The 27,066-nt window shown below is 41.5% G+C and overlaps 1 protein-coding gene across 3 annotated transcripts; it reads right to left on the reverse strand.

The window, feature by feature from the left end:
* Positions 1–5,300: 5,300 nt before the first annotated feature.
* Positions 5,301–24,527, reverse strand: Ap3m2 (adaptor related protein complex 3 subunit mu 2). Of its 3 annotated transcripts, none has more exons than XM_074054590.1 (10): positions 24,316–24,333; positions 22,601–22,943; positions 19,931–20,092; positions 19,663–19,834; positions 16,242–16,379; positions 13,039–13,124; positions 12,698–12,831; positions 11,063–11,270; positions 10,716–10,860; positions 5,301–9,599 (listed from the first exon to the last, which is right to left on the reverse strand). In XM_074054590.1, the coding sequence occupies exons 2-10, from the start codon at positions 22,871–22,873 to the stop codon at positions 9,499–9,501; spliced, it is 1,419 nt and encodes a 472-aa protein (XP_073910691.1). In that variant the 5' UTR covers positions 22,874–22,943; positions 24,316–24,333; the 3' UTR covers positions 5,301–9,498. The 3 variants fall into 3 exon arrangements, with proteins under 3 accessions (XP_073910691.1, XP_073910690.1, XP_073910692.1); XM_074054589.1 differs by lacking the exon at positions 24,316–24,333 and adding an exon at positions 24,418–24,527 and having other exon boundaries at positions 7,405–9,599; XM_074054591.1 differs by lacking the exons at positions 19,931–20,092; positions 24,316–24,333 and adding an exon at positions 24,418–24,526 and having other exon boundaries at positions 7,405–9,599.
* Between the last annotated feature and the right edge of the window lie 2,539 nt (positions 24,528–27,066).

Consider the following 27,066-nt stretch of genomic DNA (forward strand, 5'->3'; position numbering starts at 1 on the left):
ATAAACTATTAGAAAATAAAAGACATGGAAGAGGCAGAGAGATGGCTCAAACACCAGTTCAGGGTTTATTGTTTAGGCAGGAGTCCTGTGGAGGAGACCCCAGCAAGAGAGCTAGAGTCCACTGCCATACACAGGCTTGGGCTAGATGTAGGGGGATAGTGGAAAAGCACCAGGAAGGGTCACTAAGGGATATTGTTGCTAGGCAACCAAGAAAGATAAGTTGTAGTTAGGTCACTGTCTGCCCAACTGTCCTTGGCATCTATCCAGGGAGATAAAGGTAAGACATCTGCAAGGGGAAGGGGGTCTGGTCCTAACATGGTTGTCCTTATTGTTAACCCCGACATAAACCAACTCTTAAATGAACATGACTCAGTTACGTTAGTAGTCAAAACCCCAACAAAAATCATCAGAGAACACAGGTAAATATTTATAGGGACTAAGTGTGGAGTTAGGAAACATAGTGGCCAAGAATCATGGCTCAGATGTTGATAAGGGATCACATCCCAGATTGTTTACATTAACACATGGCTCATGACATACAGCAGGATCCCACCAACCTATAGTCAATGGAGCCCCCCTAGAATAACAGGCCCAATCTGGTCATCCCAGGGCAAAAATTCCCTCCACCTGCCATGTAGAAGGATTAGGACTAACACCTTTACTCTGTTAAGTCAAATAAAAACTGGATGTCTTGACTTCCAGTGTAGTGCTCCTTTCTGAGTTTGGGTTTTTTTTTTTTTTTTTTTTTAATCCTATCTGGAGGGTGCACTTTGGCTTTACATAAGTAAATTTGTCATAACCCTCATATCAGTGCAGCAGTAATCCCTGTGCTCAGCTGCTCTCTGTTTTAATAAACTCTTGTCTTGACAAATTAACAGGGTTAACCTGTTGAACCAAAAATTCCTGACAGTTATCTTGACAAAACAAAAACCATTTTAAGACAATTTTTTGTAAATGTTATCAAGAGCAATACAATATTTTAAAGATAGCCTTGAGAACTGTTGTGAGCCTAGAGAATTAAGTCTTAGTTTAACATCAGTACATTAAATTTTGACCTTACAAAATCTTTAATGTAACTCTTAGATTTTAGTCAACTTAATTACCTACATAAGCATCTATAAGCTGCACCTTCTTATGACAACTTACTATGTACCTTTATGACAACTTATTTTGTATCCCTTGGGGGAGCTTGTCTTTATCCTTTTTTTTTAAGTATTTTTTTATCCTTTTATTTAAAAAAATCATATCCTTAATAGCATGTTACTTGTTGAAATTAATTTATAAAACCTTTTAACTTAGAACCTTATATTTGTATGGGAAAAAAACCAAAGAAAGCAACCCTAAAAATTTTTTGCATAAAAAACAATTTATAGAAAGCCCATTTATTAATAGACCCCTGTATTATAAGGGAGAATTAAATTCCAGATTGTAATTATGGCAGAATGAAACATGCAAAGGTCATTTCTTTAATTACTCAAACTCCAAGATTCCTGCTGCAGGCTGTGGCTCCCCTCCCCCCTTTTTTTCCTCTCCTTTGGTCTGAGCTGGAGTGTTAACCCCTGTATGCCTGTATCTTAGTGAGACCTGATTGAAATGTTTGAAAACCTGTTTTTCTTAAAAAGTAGCAATAGAACAGAGTAATAATTTTCACATTGACTCTATAATAAGAACTGTTCTCAAGATGTTTACATATTTATGTGTAAAAAGCCTAAGCAGTTTATAACATATAGCTTTAAAATAAATACCGTGGTTTTTTTAACCTTGAGTATCATATTAACCTTATAGCAGTAGTTTAAGAAGCATTTTGAAGATGCTTACACACACACACACTGTGAGCACACCATTAGATGGATGCATAATCTGACCAGCCCTCAGCAAGGGAAACCTAAACTTCTCATGACCAAGATTACTGCACCAACCTTTTGAAACAGTTTTCCTTTTTGTTTTTTTGTTTGTTTGTTTTTTAACCAGCAACAGTCAAAGTTGCTCCTTTTTTTTTCTCACCCTTTTAGGTAGATTCTCCCCATTTATGCTCCCTAGAAGTAAAGGTGCCAACAAGTTCAGTATTTCTGGCATATTTAAAAAATCTTAAATTTTTTAAATTTACTTTTTATTTTTAAGACATAAAACTCAACTGAAGGAGTGTATTAAACCTTTCATCCTTTTTTATTTCTAAACATTTCATGACATTTTACTTTCTCTCTCTTTCTCCCCTTTTTTTCTGTCTCTCTCCTTACTTTATCCATGAAGACCTCATACCAGTTTTGTTTCCATTCCTCCATTTCCCACTGTCTACATTCATAACCCTTTTGCAACATTCCTTTTCTTTCAAGTCAGACCAGATCTTATACATCAGTGCAAGATTATCCTTCATGTGTTAATTTTTGTAAGAGCTCAGTTAGAGCTGAGCCTCAGTCCACCTTCAGATGCCCATTTTGGGTGAAGATGTGCAAACTGGGGCACCAAAGCTACCCATCAAGACTGGATGACTTTGATTTCTCCTCAGTCTGCCAATAAATTGTTGCCTGAATTTAAATAAAGAACAAGGTCTGGATTTTGAAGACCAATTTTAGCCTCTTGGCTTTTCCCATTTTCCTGGGTGTTAGGGTTTTTTTGTTTTGTTTTGTTTTAACAATTGCTCTGTAAACTTCATTAATCACAGTTTTATCTAGTGACCCTTCCAGGGGCCATCCTACACCAAAAGCAGGCCAATCTACTTCACAAAGGACCTTTAGCTTGCTAGGAGTTAACTTAACTTTGTATTCTCCATTAAATCCCTTTTTTAAAGTTATTAATCATACACTCCAAGGGAGTGTTTTTACTCTGATTTCCATACATCTCCTCCCATTACCAGACTGCCAGACAGACACAGAGTGAGAGGAAACTCCTCACTTCGCAGCTGGGCTGCATCTCAACTCACATTTTCATACACTCTCACACAGCACAGTACTTCCATATTGGTCCCTGAACCTGAGAGACACAGTTTCACCCCCAAAAAAGGCAGTTACTAGGGTGTCCCATTGCCTCCTGGGGCAGGCCTGAATTTGAAACCAGGTTCCTACCCGTCTGATGAGCAGTGTTCCCTTCCCCTCACTGGTTCCTATACCTCACTGGGTTCCGCTGTGCCTCCAAGGCCCTCACCCCAACTTGCCAGGAAGATGAATCCCCCTCCGCATCAAGCCTGTCTGTTGGCTCCTGGTGGGATCTCCTCCTGGCAGTCCAGGGAGTGGGGGATGCACCAGTGACAAGGGAGGTGGTAACTCACCACCTCTGCAATTCTGGACGATCCCCCAAGAAATGTTGTGGGAAGTTTGCTAGCTGAGATACGGAACTCTTGAGGCAAATAGCAGGAAGCAACATTTTATTGTGCCAGCACAGACCCAGTGGACTCATGTCCAAGGGCTGAGCCCTGAGAACAAAGGAGTCTCACCTTATATACCCTTGCAAGCAGGTTACAGAAGCAAAAAGCAAGATCTAATCCATATACGGTTCTATTTAATTTTATTGGCTACTTTATCCTAGTGCCACATGACTTTCCCCTCCCTAGTGCTACATAATCTTCCTCATGTTCAGATTTCTCAGGTTTTCTCTCTGCTATGCCATTCCTACCTCACTGCTACTTTCTCAGGACTCAGGCCTAGTTTTTTTTTTTTTTTTTTTAATCCTCCTCCCTGCTACAAAAGTACTTCCTTTTATTCATTCAGCATGCATGGAATACTTGCTGCCTTCAAGGCAATAGGCTAGGTGTCCTGACAGAGTTGGAGGGGGGGAGATGAGGAAGAACACTGGCTTTTATGGGCACATAGAGACTTAGGAAATTGAGTCATAGGAAGAAGTAGGGGATCTTAAAGGAAAGTAGAATTAGGGAGGGCTCACACAAACTAAGAGAGATTGGGGCTTTCACAAACTGAGATTGTATTGGTAGGCAGGTACAGAAAAAGCAGCCCTGAGACTAAGAATTTCACTACTTGAAACTATAAAGACCTGGAGGCCAAAGACCCAGTGGACTGCAAGGAGGATGAGAAGTAGTTTGTCTCAAGTGAACTTCATGAAGAGGACTATGAACTGGAACTTAGTTTATGGTGGTGCTGAATACCCAAGTTTGGACTAATTCTGTAGGCAACAGGGAGCCACTGGGTATTTTGCTTAGGGACATGATGAACTGAGGATACTTAGGAAAAGCCACCAGTGATGACTGGAAAGTGAGCAAGACAGTAACTACAGTTGTGTAAAGAAAAAATGATTTGGTTAACATCTCAATTGCAGGTTCAAGCTAGAAGCTGGGCCACTTTTTTCCACTCTATTTTGCTTTTCTGCTCATCACAATCAAACCTTCGAACCACTACACACAAGTACATGACTTAAGTCTCACCCTCTGCTTCTCTCAAGAGACTTTATCACTTGTGCTGCCTCACAGCTTCCATCACTGATGCCCTAGTTTCAAGAATAAACTTAACAATACCAGGCATGTTCTTGGGTGTCTGCTGACACTTTCTTAAAGAACAGTCTTTATCTCTTGAGGGGTTTTTATTTCTTTATCTCTCTCAGAACTGTTCAGTTTAGATATTCTTAGAAGAAAAGTAGTTTAAACTCATAAAACAATCTCTAAATCCCAAGAGCTTGATGGGGGAGGGGTATTTCCTCTAAATGCTGACATGATATCCCTAGGACAGTTAAATCAATGCAAGTCAGACTTAAATCAGTTTTTTGTTTGTTTTTTGGTGGGGGGAAGAGAGGGGACAGTACTGGGGATTAAACTCAGTCCTAGCAAGTGCTCTTCCACTTGAGCCACCCCCCCCCCACCTTTAGCTTTTAGCTTATGAAAAGGTAAGGTCTTGGGCTTTTCCCAAACTAGCCTCAGATCATGATCTTCTTACCTCTTCTTCCTTAGTAGTAACTGGGATTACAGCTATGAAACACTATACCTGACCATTTAAAATCAGATTTTTTTTTTCAGGAGGAGAGGACACAATACTGGCATTTAAACTCAGGGCCTGGTGCTTGTTAGGCAGGCACTCTACCACTTAAGCCACACTGCCACTACTTTTTGATAAGTTATTTTTCAAATAGGGTCTTGCTTTTATGCCTGGATTGTGATCCTCCTATTTATACTTCTTGCATAGTTGGGATGACAGGTGGGTGACACCATGCCCAACTTTTATTGTTTCAGATGGTGTCTCATGAACTTTTTGCCCAGACAGGTCTCAAAACTCCATCCTCCCCATCTCTAACCCCCAAGTAGCTAGGATTACAAGTGTTAGCCACTAAAATCACTTATTTCTTGTTTTCAAACAGTCTGCTTACAGATTCTAAAAATGTTTATTTTAGAAACAAATGCCATCTCAGTTGCCAAATGCCGATACTTGAGAAGGTCAGGAAGCAAGAATCCAAGCAGCTAGTTCCACCCTTCCCCCTCTGTGACAAACTTTCCTTCAGACAATGAGGTTAATGAGATGCAGAGAAGCAGAAAGGCCTCCTGGGATGGAAATACAAAGTCAAAAGGCCTCAGCATTTCTGAGTGGAGCCCTGGAAACCGCAGCCAGATGGAGACAATTGCTCAGATCAGGCCATTGCCTAAGTTACAAGGCAGAGGCCCATCTCAGAAAGGCTGTCATTTGAATTACACTAAAATATCAAAGAGTAACACCTTACTACTCAGTATGCCTTAGGAAATGTAGGATAAAATGTCTGGAACTTGTCAGAACAGAGAGTCTGACAGGAAATTAAACACTATTTCCTCATTATCCATGGCTGATTAATAAAACAAGATGCTAACAACCCCAAAGAATGACTCTCAGGCAACTGTGCAGTTGGTTTTCATGGTTAAAGACTGAGAGGAACCCAGACAGTTTAACTCCCTAAACTCCCCTGAAGCCTGTTTATTGTCATTAACTTTTGGTTCAACATTTAACCTCTAATGTGAACCAAACACTCACAGAATCCTCAATATTTAGGTCCCTTGAAGGAAGTCTGAGTTTCAAATTAAATTCCCTTTTTAAAATCTAACCACGGCAAATATCAGTATCGATGGCGCCTTGTCACCACCTGCTGGCCATGGAGGAAAGTACGTAACATTTCCTGTCACACAAGGCCACCAGAACCTAGACTCAGGGAAAATAAAATATAGCAGTCATCCTGATCTGTGGGGATGTGCTCGGAGACGCAAAGTGAATGCCTGCAACCACAGACAGCACCCAACCCTGTGCAGACTGCTTTTCCTGTCCATAGATACCTGTGTGAAGGTGACAAATGAGGCACAGCCGTAAGCACCTTGCATTACTTATCCACTCAGGTCTCTATGCTCTGTGGTGTAATGTGTCAGCAAATGGAACACACATGCCTCACGCACTCACAATGCACTGTGGCAGTTACTTTGTGATGTGAAAAAAAAACTAGTACAAATTTCTTCTTCCTTCTTCACATTTTCAGATGAAAGTTTCATTCCTACTGCAGATCTTGCAACTTCAATGTGATATTTTTTGTTATCCTTGAGGACTTTCACTTCAGAGGAAGCACCGTATTTCTTTGGCATATCCAAATTGTCCTTGGGGCCATTATTAAATAAGGGTCACTTGAGATTACTTGAACATAAACTCTGCAATACTGCACCATCAATCTGATAACCAAGACAGCTACTTTGTGACTATAAGGCAGGTAGTGTATACAGTGTGGATACCCTATGCACATGGGTGATTCACACCCAGAGCATGATGGTGCGTGACAGAACAGGGCAGGACCAAGCAGAACAGTGAAATATTTCATCACGCTACTCAGAGACTGCATAATTTAGAACACAAGAATTGCTTATTTCTGCCATTTTCCATTTCATATTTTCAGACTGCAGTTGACCTCAGGCAACTGAAACTGGGAAAAGCAAAGCTGTAGTTAAGGAAGGAGGGCTACAGAACTGAAGAATGGCTAGGCAAAAAAGAAGCTGCAATATTAGCACTCAACACTTGTGCACAGAAAACAGAGGTCTTGGAAAGAGACTCAGTTCAGGTATGGAATACCAGCATCTACACAATGCTGACTCCCGATGCCCCTCCTCCAAGAAGATGTCTAGTAACTTGAATCCCTGTCTCCTGCCTAAACTAATCAACCCAAGAAGCTGCTCAAAAGAATACAGAAAGCACCAGAATAAACACTGGCAGCTTTAATAGTTTTTGTCTTTTATACCCTAGTGGAAAATAATTTGATTGATCTGGACCTTAGCTGTCATTACCTTAAAAGTGACAGTAACACCAACATTCCTTATCTTGCAGAGGTGATTAGACAATCAATCGAACTGTATGTGTGGTTTCAGGTCTTCTGAATAGGTAAACTCCCTACCCTGTTTACACTGAGGAATGCATGGTAGAGCACATTACTGTTAGTCCTAGCAACAAAACACAGGCCACAGAGAACTGGTGCAACTCAACTTTACTAGGACTTACAGACTTAGGAAGCTACTTCTGCATGTGTTACCCACACATGGAACTTAACTGCTAACTGAAACACTGTTTGGTGGTAGCAGCAATGCTCAGCTGCAGCAAGGTCAGCTACACCCATGATCTGACAGCTACTTCATGTATGTGTGGGCCTGCAGGTCTAGACCTGACTTCTTCCTAGGTACATCCCTTGAAATAGGATGTACTGCCCTGGAAAAATAAAACAGCTGCACTAACTGTTACGGACCAAGATTAATTATTTCCTGTGACCTAGGAAACCTTAAAATCCTTCAGCGCTCAGAAGTGGTTCTGAGTACTGTGGAATCCACATGCAGAGATGCTTCCCTGCCAGGGTAGGTATGTGGGGGCCATAGAAATCAGGACAAATTCTGGAGTGACACAGTAGGAAACACATCTGGTTGTATACAGCAGTTTATCCCAGAGAAAGCCACAAAGCAGCATTACTCTGCAGCAGAAATAAGTCCTGGAAACAGCAAGATAAAACCAGCAAAAAAACTGCACAAGTATTTGGAAATAGAAAAATTTCTATGGCTTGGAGAGCACAGATCTTCGTTTTTCTCCATGCACAACACAGAGCACAGTACTCTTCCCTACACGATAGTTAAAAAACAAACAAACCTGTCTTTCATATATTTGAATGGATAATGGACACAGAAATAGAATAAAAATTACTCTTTGGGAAAGACTTAGGTATTACTTAAGTTGCCATATTTTAAAAACTGGGCTGGTTACCCATGCTCAACATGGTCCATCTTCTATAGCCTTAATTGTATTCAAAGATTCAAGGGACTTTTTTTTAAAAAGAAAAATGCACTGGCAGGTATCTATTATTAATAGGTATATTGTAGAGCACAGTACAAAAGACTGTAAGGAAATGATAACTTTTACCAAGGAACTTTAAAGGTCTTATGCCTTCAATGGTAAACACTCTTCTTAATTAGAGCTCTTGATGGAAAAGTTTCTGACTGGAGGCCATAGGACCCAGTATCAGTCCAGCACTGACAAATGCAAATATGGGATTGCTCAGTTATAATATGGTCCACCTTCCTGAGAAATGACTTGCCATCTCTAATACTATGATTCATAAAATCTGGCTGTACTGAAGCTCTTACTTTTAGAAAATTCTGTGAAAGGATCATGTAACTACAAAAAGGCTGATGAATTCTGCAAACAGAGGCAAGCAGAATCCTTTGGGAAGCAGACAGGTCATCTTCTCACTGAAGACAACAGACTCAAGTGCTAAAAGCAAGCAAAAGTTAGCATGTGAGAACTAGTCCAGTATCATCAGTCTTTAAGGGAGAATCTGATTCTACTGGAATTTTCCATGTCTGTAGTGAACTTAAATTTAGTAAGTCTTCAGTTAATTTCTAGAAGTTCAAATGAATTTTATATATCAAAAGAAGTCAACTCTATTCTTCCCAATCCTCTTTAGTGTAGAGTTTGATCAGTGTATCTTTCACTTTAGTATATCTTCTCACAACTCTTCTCTAATACTATTTCCTCTTTCTTTTTCTTCATCAGTCAGACTTTTTTTGTGTTGTGTGTGGTGTGAGGAGGAACCCAAGGGCTTTGTGCATGCTAGGTAAGTGCTCTACCACTGAGCTACATGCCTAGCCCCATAGATCAGATCTTGAACTGGCCTCTCTTCAGCTAACATTCATTTTTCTTCCAATTTTTTGTCTTTCTACCATAAAAAAAATTCAATAAAGATGTGTTTCCTTGACTTTAAAGAATTAAAGCCAAGCAAGCAACAAATGCTGGTCTTTGTACGGTAACCATGTTAAAATAGCTAAATATGGTGTCAAATATTGCTGCCCTCCACCACACACCTCTTTTCTAGCACTGCATTGGTGCTAACTATTTTGGTTTTGCCAAGTTCTCCCTGGTGACTCTTTTCTCCCTTGATTAGTTCCATGGCACTGAAGGCTGAGGACAAAAGGGAGCAGGTAGCCCTGGAGGGGACTGATCTAAGAGACAGACTGATATTTTTACTTTTAGACAAGTAAGAAATGAAAAAGTGTTCATGACTGTTCCTTCTGCAAGACTCCTTTCAGGTTCGAACTTGAAATTTTCCAGCTTTGGTCATGTATTTTATGCCCTTAAAGGGCTTGTACTTTTCTCCGTACATATCTAGACGGTTCACTTTGAGTCCTGGGGGGAGAGAAGGAGAATGGGGGGAGAGGGAGGGAAATAAGATATGAGAATGATTGAAAAGACACAGGTAGCAGTTGTTTACATTCATTTTAATGCTAAGAGATAAGTCTGAATTGCCAGAGGTTGCTATAACCATGAGCCACTTCTGCAAAGGTGATGGGTTCTTTGCTTTTGGTACCTACACTGACAATAAAACACTGCTTCAACAAAAAGACTATCCTGTGAGAAGATCTCTTCTTTAGGTGGAAAGGCAGAAAGTTATAGGCAATGAGGGTGAGGGAAAAATTAAATCATTATAATTTTTCTCAAATTATTACACGAATGATGAAATAAATTATACCTGAATAATGAAAAATAATAAATTGATCAGTGAATGCCTCCTAAATATTCTCACTGCACTCAAGAAAAATATTTTATATTGCATATAGTTTTAAAATTTATTAACTTTCAGGATGAAAGCACTTATTACTTAACTGAATTATAATCACTTAATTAGATAGAGTCTTTCAGGAAAGAAAAACAGGACTGTCGTATAAAGCTAAAGTCAGTACCTTTCTAACTAATAGGGTTGCTCTAAGAATTAAATAATAATACACAAAAAGAACTTACAGGAGTGCCTGGCACATAGTAAGTGGTAACTTACTCACTAGCCACTGTAGGTGTAGCTAGAGTAGACTGGCAATGTTCCAAAATGATAGCAAGAACAAACGTGAATGTCTTTTGAATCTGGGAGAAACGAGTGGAAGTTATTTTTTTCTGCCACCAGTCAAGGATGCAGAAGCAGTCTCATATTGAAAATATTAGGGATCTCAAATCAACAACCCTAGCATGACCCAGAAATGGCCTGTGAACACTACTGTCTGCCAGTACTTCTCCATTCTCACTGGTGTCCTACACACTTTTATTCAGGACACTTAAGCCAGCTTCAAAGTAAAGATTGTAAACTTATACCCAAATATGCTGGAAAAGATTTTGCTAAGATTACATACCAGATAATAAAGCCAAAGCCCATAAACCCTATTATGAGAAAGCCTGAGAAGGCTTTCTGCTGTCTGTCCCTCTTAGGAGCTCCACTTCTCTCCAGTCAAAGCCTCCTGAGATGGGGTCACTCACCGGAAATGGCCAGCTGCTGGATCTTAAACTGCAGGTTAATTGTGGGGTTCTCATCTGGTTTGGAAGCTCCAGCCTGAAGACTCATGGTCCCCTTCAAACTTGGTAGCTTCTGAGGGTTTATTTTTCCTACATCCCAAGACAGCATCTTCAAAGAAAATAAAAAATGAGGGGTGGTCTTCTCAACTCAATAGTTATTACAGTGGAAACTTTCTTTGAGTCAGCTAGCGTGTTTTTCAGTAGAAAATCCTATCTTACAGAACAAGGTCCCTTTGATGGATCTCGCCTATGGAGAGCTGCTCAGAACCACTGTATTTAACATCAGCAATTCAAAAGCCCTGCTGCCCTACCTTTGTAACTGGGTCAAACGTGTGTGCCCCTTGGGATGGAGTGAGGCTCATATTCAGGACTCCTCTGGGCATCTGGCTGGTGACCATCACTCCCTCTATGGTTTTCCCCATAGTCTGCTTGGGTCCCACTGTTATTTCAAAGCGTCCAAGTGAACTGCTGTCCCGGAAGCTGATACTGTGCTTGACATACACTGGAATTGCAACCAGACTGGAAAAGACAAAAAGCCCACCTCATTCATGTACTGGAAAAATGGCATTATTTCCTGCTTTTACATTTTGCTGTTTTTGCCCCCATTGACAGCTTTTCCTCCCTTTTCTATGTTCTACTCCTGACCTTAAAAATACAGAATGCAATAATCATTTTTTTTTCTTTTTGAAAAGTTAAAATAGTGTCTAGGAAATAAAAATTCTTCTGATGCCTCTGAAGAGTAAAAGCAAAGTCAAAAAGCACACTAACCTACCACGAGAAAGTCACAATGAACAAAAACAAAGAGCCACTGTATGTCTATGTCTTAATTTATGACATGTGATCAATCATTTGTACAGAGGACAGTAACACTCAGACCTCACAGACCTTTCATAACTTCTTGAGAATGCTTTTATCTGACATCTAAGAGGTAGGAAGGTGTTGTCATGATTTGACAAGTCAGGAAAACAAACTCAAAGAAGCCACAGAATAATCTTAACGTAGTCATAGTTGCTAACATTTGTTGAGTACTTCCTGTGCATCAGTCACTGTGCTTAGTGTTTTCTATCCATTTAATCCTTAGCTTACTTAATCCTCCTAATAAGTATGAAGTTGGCACTGCTACTAGCTGCTGCATCTCAAGTAGGAAGTAGGTACTGGTTTGCAGATGAACACTGAGGTTAAGTAACTTGCCCAAGAGCTCATGGTGGGATTAGGTCCAGGCAGGCAGATTCCAGGGCCTTTTACCTCAAACACTCAGACATTTCCCTGAATGAATGACTCCAAACCACACAGGGAGGCACTAGTGGCTCTGAAGTCTGGCTCATTTCAGTCTGCATAGCTTCTACCACATACTACTGCTTCCAAAAGCTATTAGACTCCAAATAAAGACAATGTTCAAGACCGAAAATCACTAAACAGTAATAGCAACAATGCTCACTCCTGTAATCCCAGTATGCTGGAGGCTGAGGCCGGAAGATCTCAAGTTATGGGCAGCATAGTCTATGTAGCCAGATCTGTCTCAAAAATCAACAGGGGCTGGGCATGATGGTGAATGCCTATAATCCAGCTAGTTGAGAGGTGGAAGAGGCAAGGCTGGGCAAAGTTAGCTCCAGACCCTATCTGAAAAACAAACTAAAAGCAAGTGGTAGAGCACCTGCCTAGAAAGCATGAGGCCCTGAGCACAGCAAAATAATAAGTAAATAAAAAATAAAAAAATTACAGCAGCAACCTTATTAAGCACTATTCAACCCTCACAAAATATTTCTATTATTTTCAGATTAGGAAACAGACACAGGAAAGGGAAAAGCTCACCTGAGGCAGCATGATTACCAATTAGAGGAGCTAGAACTTGAAAGCAGGAAACTCTAGAGCCCAAATCTTCATCACTACAGACATCACTGGGGCACACACACTCACACCCCATCCCCACGGAAGGAGCTGCTTACTTCTGCGCACTGACGTGGTAGGAGAGCAGGCGGAAGTTTCCGTCTGGAGGGATGAAAGAGAGGATCCGCTCCGACTCCCAGCGTTTGAACCGAACACAAGGATGGAAGCTGACATCATCCAGCAGCCTGGGGTTCTGCAGCACCAGGCAAGGAAAAGCAAGAAGCAGGTCAAACATCCAATTTCCTTCAGGAGAATTCAGATGCTATTTGCACTGAATTCCAGCCTAACCCACACTTGTGCTGCCCTAATTCCTTCTTGTCCTCTTCCATTCTCACCACTCTCTTCTCAGAAGCACCTCATGTCCCATCCCAAGAACTCAAACTTTGGGCCAGGACATTACCATGAAGGAAAGTGTGAGGTCTGGCATCCCCGTCAGCTTGACACAGGCATCGATCACACCCTGGATCTCAGCAGTAACGGTGGAGCCTGAGACAGGAATAAGACAAGAACACTGAGGCCACTGAAGACTTCCCCGTCCTTCCCCTTGTGTATTTCCTCCCCTCCTATTCCTGCCTGTCTTCCTCCCCCCTTCCCTTTCTTCTTTCTTTCTGTCTAGCCAATTCCTTATCCATCTTCAAAACATTGATCAGGCAGGAAATACTATGATGAAGCAGTGGGAGTAAAAATATAAATGACAGTTATCAGCCTACAGGGTTTTCAATCTAGTACTGGAATCATACAGAGCATTGCTATCTTAACCAATGGCTTAGAAAATCTCCCATCAGAAACTGCCCTCCCTACAGTCCCCAGTAAGCTCTGCTGCTAGATCAGAGGTCACTTGTGTTCTGCACCCTACTGACGTCTCAGCAGCTCGTCACTGTTGTCATTGAAATGCTCCTCTCCTGCCCTTGCTTAGTTCTCTCCCACTCCTGGATCCTCTTCCTAGTGTCTGCGCATCCCAAGATGTCCATCTGTGCACACTCTGCACTTCACTCTTACTGCTCTCCTTGGGCAGGGGGTAGGGGGGAGCAGCGGCTTCAATTTCTACTACAGTCAACTATTTCCTCTCTACAAGGTCACTGTCACTCCTGACTATGGGACATCACAGGGTACTTCAATCTCCTCCTGTCAAGAAGTGAACTGATGATCCTCCTGCCTGTTACCCCCCAACCCTGTTTCCTGTATTTTAATGATGACACCATCCACCCTGCCGCCTGCGGATGCACAGGCAAATCTTTGACTGTTCCTCCCTTCTCAGTGCCCATGTCTAAACAATCACCAAGGCCTCTTTTCTCAGACTTACCTCTTTCCCATTTATTCACTATAGACATCTATGTGTTGGGCCTGGACTTAGACCACAGCCTCCTAACTGCTTTTTCTACCCTAGTCTTCCCTACTTCAAGCTCCTCTCCACACACACACAAACTAACCTCTCTGAATGATAAAAATGATCAAAGTACTCCAAGTTAAAACTCTTCAAATGCTCCCAATTGTCCTCCTTAAAATGGCATACAAGGCTCTTTGTCGTCTGGCCATCAGTTTTTTTTTACTTTTTTTTTTTTTTTTTTTTGGTAGGACTGGGGTTTGAACTCAAGGCTTTGTGCTTGCAAAGCAGTCTACTGCTAAAGCCATCCCTCCAGTCCATTTTGGAGATGGGGGTCTCCCGTGAGGCTGGCCTTGAACTTGAACCTCCTGGTCTTAGCCTCCCAACTCACTAGGATTATGGGTGTGAACCAACAGCACCTGGCTTCTGTTTTCTACTTTTTCCTTGAGGAAAAATGCAAAACTCTTGCTGCCCAGTGAATTCTCACACACATACACATCTATGTAAATACATCCATATCAAATGTGGAACCTTTTCAACATCCCACAAGTTCCCTTTTGTCCATCCTAATTAATTACATCCCCAAAATTCAGACTCCTTTTACTTTAAGTTGCATGTTTCAAGCTTCATATAAATTAATAACATGATATAAAACCATACACGTCTGACATTTTTGCTCAATACTGTGAAATTCAACGATGTTGTTTGGTGAATCCATTCATTTTCACTACTGAATAGTATTCTGCTGGGAAATCAATTAAAATGTCTGGGTCCTACTTACTGCTATGGACATTCAGGCTATCCCCCATTTGGCAAACATGAAAAGCTGCTATGCTGCCTTAGTTTAAAGCCTCATCACTTACTTTTCTCTTTTTATGTCTCTCAATCCAGTCCTACTGAGCTACTTTATTTCCCAACAGTATTTTGAGAAACACTTGTTAGAATGGTTGCTCCTAAATCCATGCTGGTAGAAAACACTCCACTCACTCTGCTGCTTAAGCGTCCATACTGCTGCTTCCACACTGTGCTCAGGCAAGGCGGCACCTCTCATCTGTTCCACCTTTCCTCCCCTTCTCTCTGCCTCACTAGACAGATTTAGCTTTTACAGCCACAGACGGTAAAATGCCCACCTCTGTGCTGCAGCAACACAATGAGTTTTCAATAAATATTTGTTGAATAGGCGAGTTCACTAATGTGAAGAGAACTGTCTACAACACCTCAGTTCTAGGACAGCTAGTCACATTAATCCACAAAGACAGAAAAGAAGGCTCATTGAATCTTAGTAATTACAACTCCTGCCATCAGCACTGGGAATCAAATATTTCCAAAAAGAGATCCGATCAATGAAAGATTCATTTGTTAACCTCCTTTTTCTTTCTTTTTTTTTTTTTTCATTTTAAAATCTTTTATTTTTGAATTTAATATTTTCATTTGTGCATCAACATGTTAACTTCTTATATATGAGTTTAGACCTTTTAAGGCTTATTTGTATTTTATGGCAAAATAATAGTATAATGTCTTCCTTTGGCATCGCAAACTCATTTATTTTACAACATTAATAACAGATTCAATATAAAAGACACCCATCACCACATACAAGATCACTTTTTCAATGTACCATAAAGAGAACAGTAATTTTTAAAAATAAGATAGCTTTCATATAACAAAAGAGAAACTCAAACATGCCATGGAGAATGGATAGTATCCAAGGCCCTCTGGATTCATCTCCATGAGTAAGAATGTTCTTCCTCTTTCCATGTAGTGAGAACTAAATATTCTAGAGATTAGTTCCCAGGAACAGAGGCCAATTTAATTTACTTGAGAAATACAACTGAACTAAAGTCAAGCCTTGCTTAGACTCATGATTGTGGACTTAGAAGATCTGAATGTTTTACAGAAGTCTCCAAGGTAGAACTTACCCATTCTCTCTGTTGAGTTGGTGCATGATTTTTGACATTAATCATTTCAGATGGTAGCAGAAAACAAGTCTTACAAATTCATGAGCAGAGACCTGACTGGTGATGAGTGAGGGCAAGCTTGATCTTTACAGTTAACCTCCTTTTTCATTCAAGATGAGAACTATAAAGCAGTGAAGTGTGGCACAAACATTGGTGTGAGTCATATTATCAAGTCCATTCCATTTCCTGGCACAGAGCCTAACACTAAGGAGTCACTAACTCACAGGGATGGCCCTAGGGAGACAGTGCTGACACCCTAAATAGTCTGTGAAAGGGGCCTCCCTCATTTTCATATGTGTTGAGCATTTTAAAAACACCTACCTGATTTATCAATGATAGCATCAATCTCTTCAATCACATCAAAGTAGGCTTCATTGTTGGTGTATTTTACTCCAGTCCTTCGCCAAGGCACCACTGACAACTGCCCAGTTGGAAGCTGGTCACCCACATTGGTACTTCCTGAAACAATTAATATTGGTACTTTTAGAATTACATCGGTAGTTTAATGCCAACTTCATTCTGATAACCAGAGAAGACTTCCTTATATATTTCCATGCTCCCACTATCTGTGCACCGTCAAACACATGGCAAGAGTCTCTCAACTTCTATGTAGGACAACCCAGTCTATTTTTAAAACTCATTGTCACCATCTGGTCTGCCACCTCGAGCAGAATAAAGTTTTTTTTTTTTCTTTTTTTTAAGTTACCTGAGAAACAGATATATTTTGGTTTTGAAAGTAACATGAACGGAAGTATCTCAAATTCCAAAATAGCTTGCAGCTTAAATAATGTATTGGCTTTCAACAAGGTCGGTAATCTACGTATTGATATAAATTTTCATGGGTGAATAAAGTATTCCAATTTGAGGCAGGTTCTTAGGTTCATCAGTGGTATTAAAATGCACATATCAACTATGTCTCATATTGAACTCAGGAAAAGAATACAGATTAGATTCTTCCCTGTCCTTAAGAGGGATAGATCAATTCCTTGACTTGTCTCCCCAACAGGCATCAAAAAACTGGGGGGTGGGAGGGTGGTTCAAGTGATACAACGCCTACCTATTAAGCACAAGACCCTTAGTTCAAATGCCAGTGCAACAAAAAATTGTTTTTTAATTCAAAGACTTTAAACTGAAATATTGACTCAACCTAATTTAAATTCTAGTTCTTTTTTCCACTGCCTGGATCTTTTTACTCTAAAGACACAGCAACGACATATACATTTAGCATGTTTATAAACCATTTCAGCTTTTCAAAAGGGGTTCTCAGATACTTCTTTCTACATTTAAGTGAGACACAGGCTTAAATCATTTCATAATATTCAACGCACTCACAAACTTTTAAGATTTGAAATAATTTCAGAATATTGTAAAACACGCCAAATTTGTTACTGAGCCAATATTCAACTTCATAATACATGCTTTGTCTGGTAGAACATTTTTTTCTTGCTTTCTATTTTAAAAATTTAATTTGAGAAACTAAACTGTTTTGGCTCTTCTAATATGGCTGCTCTGAGTTTTTGTCTTGTATACGATACAAACATTTAATGTCTTTACATTTAACAGAGCAAATTCTTCCAACTCCTTTGTATAAAATTCTTTTTCTAAGTTGTTGGCTATTCTTTTTACTTTTGTGGGGAGGGATAGAACTGAGGTTTGAACTCAGGGCTTCCTACTTGCTAGGCAGGTGCTCTACCACTTGGCCTACACCCTTCTTTGCTTTGTTAATTTTCGGATAGAGTCTTAAGACTTTTTGCCTGGGGTTGGTCTCAGACGAGATCCACCTACCTATGCTTCCCATGGAGCTGAATTACATCTGTGTACCACCGTGCCAATCTTGTTTGTTGAGATAGGGGTCTCATTAACTGTTTTCCTGGGCTGGCCTCAAACCATGATCCTCCCAACCTCCACTCCCAAATAGCTGTGATTACTGGCACAACCCCCATACTCATACTTTGTATTTTTCAATTGTTTTGTCAAATCCCATGAAACCTGTTTACACATTAAACAAGACTGTAAATGTAGAACCTTAATGAAGCACAAAGATTAATTTGACTAAATCAAAACATTTAAAGTATGGCTAAGCAAATACTATTACAATGGTGAACAACAAGTGATGGATTGTGAGAAAAACCTGCTATAGTATTCAAATACTACAGTATCCAAAATAAAGACTCCTATACACCTTCATGTACATTTTCAGATTAGTTTTGGATCCTGAAATGTAAGGAATTCTTTTAAATCTGTATGAAAAAATAAACACATTTCAACAACAAAAATGGACAAAGAGCATAAAAGGTAATTCACACTAGAAGGAAAACAGTTAATAAATACTTGCACAGATTTTTAACCTTGCTAGTAACAAAAAATGAGCGTGTAAATAACAAGATGCCAATAGTTTATTGGCAAAATGCCAATGTTTCTAAATAATTAATAACAATAGGGCTGATTGTGGTGGACAGAAATTGCAACTAAAAGAACAAGTTGGTGTAATTTTTCTGGAGGGCAACTTGGCTCAATGCATGAAAGCCTCTGAAATGTACACACCCCTCAACCTAGCACTTCCATTTCCAGTACTGAAAAGAAACCATCCTAGATGTGCACAAAGACTTGAGTATGAGAACATTAACCCTTTTCCACTTAAAAAAAGAAATTATAAACTTCGTAAACAGGGATTGAGCAAATAATTTCTGGTACATCCAATGTGGAAGAAAACTAATCATTAAAAATAGTATCGACTATGGTAATAGATGTTCATAAAATACTGATAAGGAGTTAAATTAAAAAAAAAAAAAAAACAAGAGTTGTTTAAAAAAAAAAATCTGTATACCCATCATTCATCTTTCTACAAAAGATAAACCCAGGGCCAGGCAAGGTGTCTCACACCTGTAATCCTAGTTACTCAAGAGGTAGAGATTGGAAGGATCGCAGTTTGAGGCCAACCTGGACAAAAAGGCCTCAAGATTCCATCTTAACCAATAAAACACTGGGTATGATATGTTCACCTGTCATCCCAGTTATGTGGGAAGTATAAACAGGAGCATCATATCCAGACTGGCCCAGGCATAAACTCCAGACCCTATTCAAAAATTAACTCAAAGCAAAAAGCAGTGAGGGTGTGGCTCATAATAGAGCACCTGGCTAGCAAACATTAAAGCCCTGAGTTCAAACCCCAGTATCACACACAAGAAACAGAGGAAGCCAGGTGTGGCATCACACACTCTAATCCCAGCACTCTACTCCCAACACTCAGGAGGCAGAGGCAGGAGGATCTCTAGTTCAAGGCCAGCCTGGGCTATAGGGCCAGGGCACATCTCAAAAAAGACAAAGAAAAAAAATTGTTTTGAAGATGAGAAATATATATTAAAGTATATTAAAAAGGATTAAGAGTGATTTCCATGTTCTTCTTTGTGCTTTTCTGTATTCTTGAAGTTTCTATAATAATCATATTTTTGATTCTATAATTAGAAGATTATTGTTAAGGAAGACTTTTGCAGGGCTGAGGATGAAACCAGGCCCTCTCTACCACTGAGCTATACCCTAGCCCACAAATACTTCTTTTTGTCATTGAAATTGGGTGCTTTCTACATAACAAAATATTATTTCAGGTTAGACTCAAAGGCCAAAAAAGTGAAAAATTAAAGCTCCTGGACATTTGAGATGCCAAAACACTCCAAACAATGTACACACCAGACTGCCACACCTACGATGGGAAGCAGCTTTTTGTTGCCCTCACTCCACATACCTGTTATGGTGTTGACCACTGTTCGAAGGATAGTGGGAGGCTTTATCAGTTCTTTGAGGATGTTTGACTCAGTAGCCAAGGGGAACCCATTGTCAAGCATCTCTTCCAATACCTCATATACCACAACCACATTGTCTTTGATCACTGGCTCTGAACAGACTCCAAAATAGTCCTGGTGAAGATATAATGTACACATTTATCACCCAGAGGCTATAAAAAATAAAATAGGGTTCCTAAGAGTAAGAACCTATTTGTCCTTTGTGTTTACCTGGTGTGTTTGGGGCCCTCTTCTACAATGAGGGGTGGAGCAATGCCCAGTCCTCACAGGCAGCCTGGTTTGGTGGAACAGGACTGGCTCATGCACTAGGCCATTAGTGGCTTCTTCATAAACCAGAAGAAGTGAACATGATAAGCTATATAGGCGACAAAGCTGAATGTGGAGTAGATGTGTTTATGAACAACAATTTTTTTTTCTTTTTTCTTTTATTATTCATATGTGCATACAAGGCTTGGTTCATTTCTCCCCCCTGCCCCCACCCCCTCCCTTACCACCCACTCCACCCTCTCCCTCTCACCCCCACTCAATACTATGAACAATTTAAAATAATGTAAAATTATAGCATTTGATATGACACAGAATTATGCATGAAAATCTTTCTAACCCCTTCCGTTGTGCTGTTTCTTTTCTTTGTGTCCCTCCTTCCCCCCATCCCCCCCACACAATCCAGGTTGCCTGATGTGGCATCCAGTGCTTTTTCCACAATGCAGATACTTTAGTATGTAAGTGTAGCCTTTTAAATAGAAGGACAAAGAGTCTATAGAATTCTAGCATTAGAGATGATTCAGAGATACTCTTTTGTGCCAGTTCATTCCCGCATTTCAACCTTTCCTCAACTCTTATTCACTTCATGAATGTTAAGAAATAACACAGGAGGGTGGGATGAGGTGGCTCAGGCCTGTAATCCTAGCTACTTGAGAGGTAGAGATCAGGAGTATTGAGATTCAAGGCTAACCTGGGCATAAATAAATAAATAAAAGTTTTCAAGATTCCATCTCAACCAATAAAAGCTGGCTGTGGTAGTGCATGCCTGTCAGTTCAGCTATGTGGGAAGCATAAATAAGAGGACTGGGATCCAGGTTGGCCTGAGCATAAATGCAAGACCCTATTAAAAAAAAAATCTAAAGCAAAAAGGGCTGAGGGCGACGGTCAAGTGGTAGAGAACTGCCTAGCAAGCACGGGGCTCTGAATTCAAACCCTAGCCCCCCCACCACCACCCAAAGAAATGTATTCCTAAAACAGAAAACAAAGACATAAAGGTAAATGTCACGTTTCCTTCCCAAAAGCAATTTTATTTTAAAAAGCAAACCAAACAGTTCACTAGGTTTTGTAGGCCAGGAAGAAGGTGAAATGAGCATTTGGAGAGACCTGCAATATGACAAGGTGATATAGCAAAAGCACCTGCAGTTCTGTATCTGAAACCCTTCCATCATCTGCTAGTTCTAGGCAATCTGCCCCCGGAGAGCATGGATATCAAACAAAATGTTAAAACCTGCATATGCCCACTTTTAACAACTGCTTCAAAAATGACAAACTCTAAGGTCCCAGAGTTCAAAATTAGCAACTTTACTCTGTTTTCCCAAATTCCTCTTTAGTTTCAAATAAAGTAACTTTTCTCACTTCCTCTCTTCTAATAAGTCATATGGTGATATGATGCAGCTGCGAGGTCACCATGAGACAGTTAATCTTATAATGGGTGAAGTGTCTTGCACAGGTAGGGTGGTTTAAGACCATGACTACGGTTCTTCTTCTGGTTTCCCCACACACTGCAGCTTCCAATTCTTAGGTCTTCCCTGCACAAAGTTAGCACATATGCCACTGGACTTGGAATCCCAGAAGAGTAGTACCATCAGAGTACTAAATTAATGCTATAAAACATTTTAATTTTCCTGGGGATGAATGCAGCTCTAGATATGTGATGTAGACTCTAACTTACTTTTAAATTTTTATCCTAACGTCTGAGTCCTCATCTCTTCCCTAATTCCCCAGCTCTTTATATACATGTGACCAACTCCAGACCTCACATGACACAGAAGTGCTGTCAGGGAAAAGATTCCACTGTTGGCATCCAGATTTTGGGCTAAAATCCTATGCTTTAAGTGACGCCCATCTCCTGGTATAACTTATCTCCCTTCTATCCTGCATCCTCAAGATCTGCAAATCGAAATAAAGACTGTATCTTGTAAAATGTGTCACAAATTCTTACAGCAACAGAAGACATCCCAAGTTTATGTTTGCAACAAGAGCTCAACCCAAGCACTCACATGCTGGGGGTACCCACCCCAAACTCAGGACAAAGTACGGGCTCACAAATTACCCCTGCCAGGGATGGTTAATATAGGCATTAGTTAACTTTTTGTACTTTTACTTTCCGTTTTTTTGGGGGTGGGGCGGGACTGGAGTTTGCTTTTGCTTTTAGAAAACTTTACACACTTACCACCTGATGCAACTCAAAGCAGTGTAGCTAACAATGGTTATCATCAAGTTCACTGTATTAAAGCTAAATTCTAATTAGTGAGCAAAATCAAAAAGACCATACAATTGTATCTGGCTTTCTCATGCCAAGAGGTTCAAAAGTATTCGATGTGTCATTTTGGATGCAGCCAATTCAATAAACAGAAACAAAAGCTAATCAGATAGGAGAAGAGAACAACATTTGAGTTTTCATGGTTTTAAATTTTTCTTTTACTTTTTTTAAAGTGTAAAGCGGGAGAGTTTATTGAGATAGAAAAGTGGAAAGTGGGAGAATACAGCCCCCAGTGTTGGGGGGGGTCCCAAAGAGGGTGCCCCTAAAATTTTAACTGAGACCAAATACACTGGAAACAGGACCATAAATATACTTCTCAGTTTGCATACAGAAACCCTCCCATGTTCACTAACCTGAAAAGTGTCCACAACTCGGTGAAGGAACTCAATAACAAACAGAGGTGGCACCTCCGTCTGGATCACAGCCACAAAAAAGATCTTGTGGCGGTAAACACTTAGGAGATAGTGGTGAGGGGTGGGAATAACAGGAGGCACATTTTCTGCCTCAGTAGCTTTTTCCTGTGCCTCAAAAAAGTAATCACAAACAGAACGGCTGACCACACTTTTCCAATGTTTCTCTAGGAAAATGTCTCCAGAGGAGTTGATCAAGAAAAGACTATGAATCATGGTGGAGATTGTCAGTGGGAGACAAAGCCTTTCCAGTTTGAAAGCCTCCAGACTCTGCAAATCTTCAACCCTAAAAACAAAAGGAGGTATATTCAGTTCCATTTAACAAAATGGTCTTTCCCATCTCTTCCAGGAGCCCAAGACTTACTTATCTTTCAGAACAAGGCTCAATGCTTCCTCTACTGAGTGAGCCTGAAGGATTCTTCCCTTGAATTCCTAAGGATAATTGTCCTCTATCTCGTTTGTCAGTCATATACTCCTGGTTATCTTTACAACTGCCTGAATTACATCCGTTAAAATACTACTTCATCTTTGGATGTCTATTTTTCACTCCAACTGGACTGGAAGCTCCCTGAAGAAAAGGACTGTATCATGTGGTTTGTGCTGCCTCATAGCACAGTACCTCCCTCATGTGGAAGAGCTTTAGAGAGTAGCACTGACTTTTACATGTTTTGGCCACAACTCACACATACACAGGAAACGTGCAGCTTAACAGGAAACCATTAGGGGCTGGGATGGAATTCAATACTAGTGGGCACACTAATAAGGCCATGGGTTCAATCCCCAGAACCCCCCAATAATAAATATGGCAGCCACTAGCTAAATGGGGTCAATGAGCACTTGAAATGTGACTAGTTGGAACTAAGATGTGCTGTTAGATACACAACCAATTTAGAAAGCTTTGGGTGAAAAAAAAAAAAACAACAGATTTTCAAATGGCTTACCAATAACCTAACACTGATTACATGTTGTAATAATATTTTGCATATAGTGGTTAAATAAAACATTAAAATTAATGTTTAATGTGATTGCTAGAAAATGTAAAATTACATATGCGGTTTGCTTTATATTTCTATGGGACAAAGTTGGCACATACGGGATGGAAAGCTTCCATTATAATGTTCATTCATTCAGCCTGTGCAGTTGTTATACACAAGGCTCTTGTTGGGTGTCTTTAAAAAACACCCCAGGTCCCTCTGAGGGACACCCCGGTCTCTCCGGCTGTGGCTGCAGCATCTCCACGGTGCCAGTCGCCCGGGTGAGGCGGCCACGCTGGACCCCAGCTGTGAACTGCTGGGGTGGACGCACTGCAAAGGCCTGTTGCACCGAGTGCGCGGGGCGAGCTCAAGCCCTCTGCCGAGGCCCAGGCGCAGGAGGGAGGAATGGAGGGTGAGGCTGCGGAGGAGAGGAGGGCCAAGGTGCGCTCTTTCTGCGCGGATCCCAGCTGGCAGCCTGCCAACAAGGGATGATGGAGGCCCTGTGTTGCGCGGGTGGACAGGGGGTGGGCTGAAGGCACGCGCACGTTACGGGGGTGAAAAGGGTCCAGGTGCCGGGGCCTCTCCACCTGGCACATATGGTTGCCGTGGCAACAACGTCCCCTCCTCCCTCCGCCATGGGGCTGGAGTGGACTACCTCCCTGAGCCAGCTTCTCGGTCCCTCACCTCTCCCGGCCGCAAGTCGAAGCTCTGAGGGTCCACCCGGCGCCACCCCGCGTCCGCGCACAGCCCCCTCCCCGCCCTGGCCGGGGTCGCAGCTCGACTCACCCGCTTCGCTCCGCTCTGCGTTCACCGCTCGGCCGGACGGCAGGCCCCGCCTCCCGCGCCCTTCTGCCGCCGCTCGCACGCTGATTGGCTGGCAGCTAGCCTCGCGCCCGCGGTGCCAGAAACCGAGGCGTGAAGGCCGCTGATTGGGCGTCGGTGAGCCGCTTCTCCCTGATTGATCGCGGTTTGCGGCTCCTACGGTTCTCGGGCTTGAGCCCCCAACTGGCCCTAGTTGAGGGTCCGGTAACCTCCACTTGGCGCAGCTGTGTGGCTCTGAGCCCCGATTATAGGGTATAGCAGTCTGCGGACCGTCTCGGCACCAGTAGTCCAGTCACAAAGGGCCCGGGTGGCCACCGCTGCTACCTGCATAATTGTGGTTGCCCCTCCAAGGGGGATACTAAAAAGTGTGTGATGGGAAGGCAAGATGATTTCCAGGACACAGTTTATCTAATAACACATTATGGATAATTAATGGTCAGCAGTAATAACTACCCTCCATTAAACAGGTGCTTTTCAAGAGACACGCCTTTTCGTTTAGTGCGGTACATTTCGTAAAGTTCATTGGCTGTGTAACTCCTCCAGAGCTCTGGACAGCGACTCAGCAGGCATCTCCCAGTTCTAGCTAGGCCACCACCTGGTTGACCTTGGACAAGGCCTCACCTTTCAGAATCTCAGCTCCCAGATCTTAAAATGAAAGAGTTGGGCAGGGCTCTATACAAATTGCTTTGGAACTCTAATGACTAATACTACTTTAAGTGGTTCAAGTCATTATGAGCCAGAAGATTTCTGAGTAGAGTCAGAGGACAAGATTCAACTTCATTTAAACTAAAAATAAGGTATTAAATAAGATGAGGTGTGGAGAGTTTGCCCAGGTGGCTGGCATTGTGTTGGTAGATATGGCAAGCTGTGGTGGTAATGGACAGTCCACCTAGAGGGTTTCAGCCTCCCTGGGTTGTCATGTTCACTTTGGTAAAATGAAGGCAGGTTGAAGATCCTCCATACACAAAACCTTTCTTGAGGTAGTGTGAATTGTTCTTTACCATACAAGTTAAAAGCAGATAGTTGGCTAATTATGAAAGGAGAAAAGCCAAAGGCAAAATGGTGATTGCTGCCACATTGCATAAGCTTAGGGGCTCTGGTGCTGGAAGTATGTGGTTGAAACCCTGCTCCAACACTTTCCATGCATGTGACCATGAGAAGGTCACCATGTGACTTTCACTTCAACATCATGATCCTCGCTTCTCAAACAAGAGAAGCCTATTAATAAAGTTGTTGCGAGGTTGAGTTGGAAAAGTGTTATCGTTATTACGTACAAAACAGCACAGAGTACGTGGTTACTGAGTAATGTGTATCTATAGCCCAGAAACCCAATCACTGCTGTGGGCATGTCTCATTTGTTCATTGAATTAACATTTACTGAAGATGCTACAATGATTATTATCATAAGGCAGGTCTCTTCTTCACAGAGTCTAGCTGAGAAGACAAATAAGCAAGTAATAACAGTACATGTGGCGAGCCGGGTGCACATGCAAGATGGAACGTGTGCTGGGCGAGGAGACTGACCTACAGCCAGGGATGTCTTTGTAAACTGAAACCTGAAAACCAGTGTGGATTCAAGTGAAGAAGTGGAAGGACAGAAAAAAGATTACACATGGAAGGTCCTAGAGATGAGAGTTCAATACAGCTGAGCTACAAAGGGAGAAAGAGTGGAGGAGATGAGATTAGGAAGGCATGTTGGAGCCTTCTAATAATTGTGAATATTTATAGAACACTGTGTGCTATGCACTCTCCATTCATTCTATTTTTTTGTTGCGCAGGCTGCTCCTGCCTCAGCCTCCAGAGCAGCTGGGACTACAATTGTGCATCACCATGCCTGGGATCATTCCACAAATATTTAATGAGCCCTGCTGTGTATCATGTACTGTTCCAGGGCTTGGAAACATAACACCAGTAAGCAAAAGACAAAAATCCTTGCCCTGGTGCCTTACATTCTAGTTGGGGGAGACAGATTAATAATAAACAGTAAGTATGTACTATGGTAGGAGGTAAAGCACAACAAGGGGAAAAGCACCCAGGAGGAAATCAGAAATGTCATGTAACTGGAGGGCAAGTTATAGTTGTTAAAAGGGTAGTAAGAGGGCCAGAGGTATAGCTCAGCAGTAGAGCCCTGAGTTCAATCCCCAGCATGGCAAAACAAACAAACAAAACATCTTGGCTTATAGTGGTAGTGGAATGGAAAGCAGTGCAGAGTCCTCACAAAGGTTGACAGGGTCTGACTTTTCAATATGCTGGAGTGAGAAGCGACCACAGGGTGGAAGGAGAGCAGTTAGGAGGCTGTGCAGTGACTCAGGTAGAGATGAGGGTGGAGTCAGTTATGTGCATAGTTTGAAGAAGAAGCCAGGCGGACTTCCAGCTGAGTGGAATGTGAGGAGAGAAGGGGAGGGATACTGAGCATGAGGGAGGAGTGTCCCATCAGGTGAGATCAGAAAGGCTATGGTAGCACAGGGTTGAGGGGGAAATCTAGAGTTCTGTACATGTTAAACTGAACATATCTGTATGCTCCATGAGCTATCTGGGAGGGATATGGAGAGGTCAGTTGGGTGCTCAGGAGAGAAGTCTGAGCAAGAGATGTCAGTTTGGTTGTTTTCTGTG

Source organism: Castor canadensis, chromosome 14 (genome assembly GCF_047511655.1).
Source record: "Castor canadensis chromosome 14, mCasCan1.hap1v2, whole genome shotgun sequence".
Classification (NCBI taxonomy): domain Eukaryota; kingdom Metazoa; phylum Chordata; class Mammalia; order Rodentia; family Castoridae; genus Castor; species Castor canadensis.

Excerpts from the sequence above, each read along its gene's own strand:
- Ap3m2 (XM_074054590.1), bottom strand. The coding sequence starts at position 22,873 with ATGATTCATAGTCTTTTCTTGATCAACTCCTCTGGAGACATTTTCCTA. Across the intron at positions 13,125-16,241 it reads TGCTATCATTGATAAATCAG|GCTCCACCGTTACTGCTGAG; the intron begins GTAGGTGTTTTT and ends TTCCTGTCTCAG. Across the intron at positions 11,271-12,697 it reads TACCACGTCAGTGCGCAGAA|TCTGGTTGCAATTCCAGTGT; the intron begins GTAAGCAGCTCC and ends TGTCTTTTCCAG.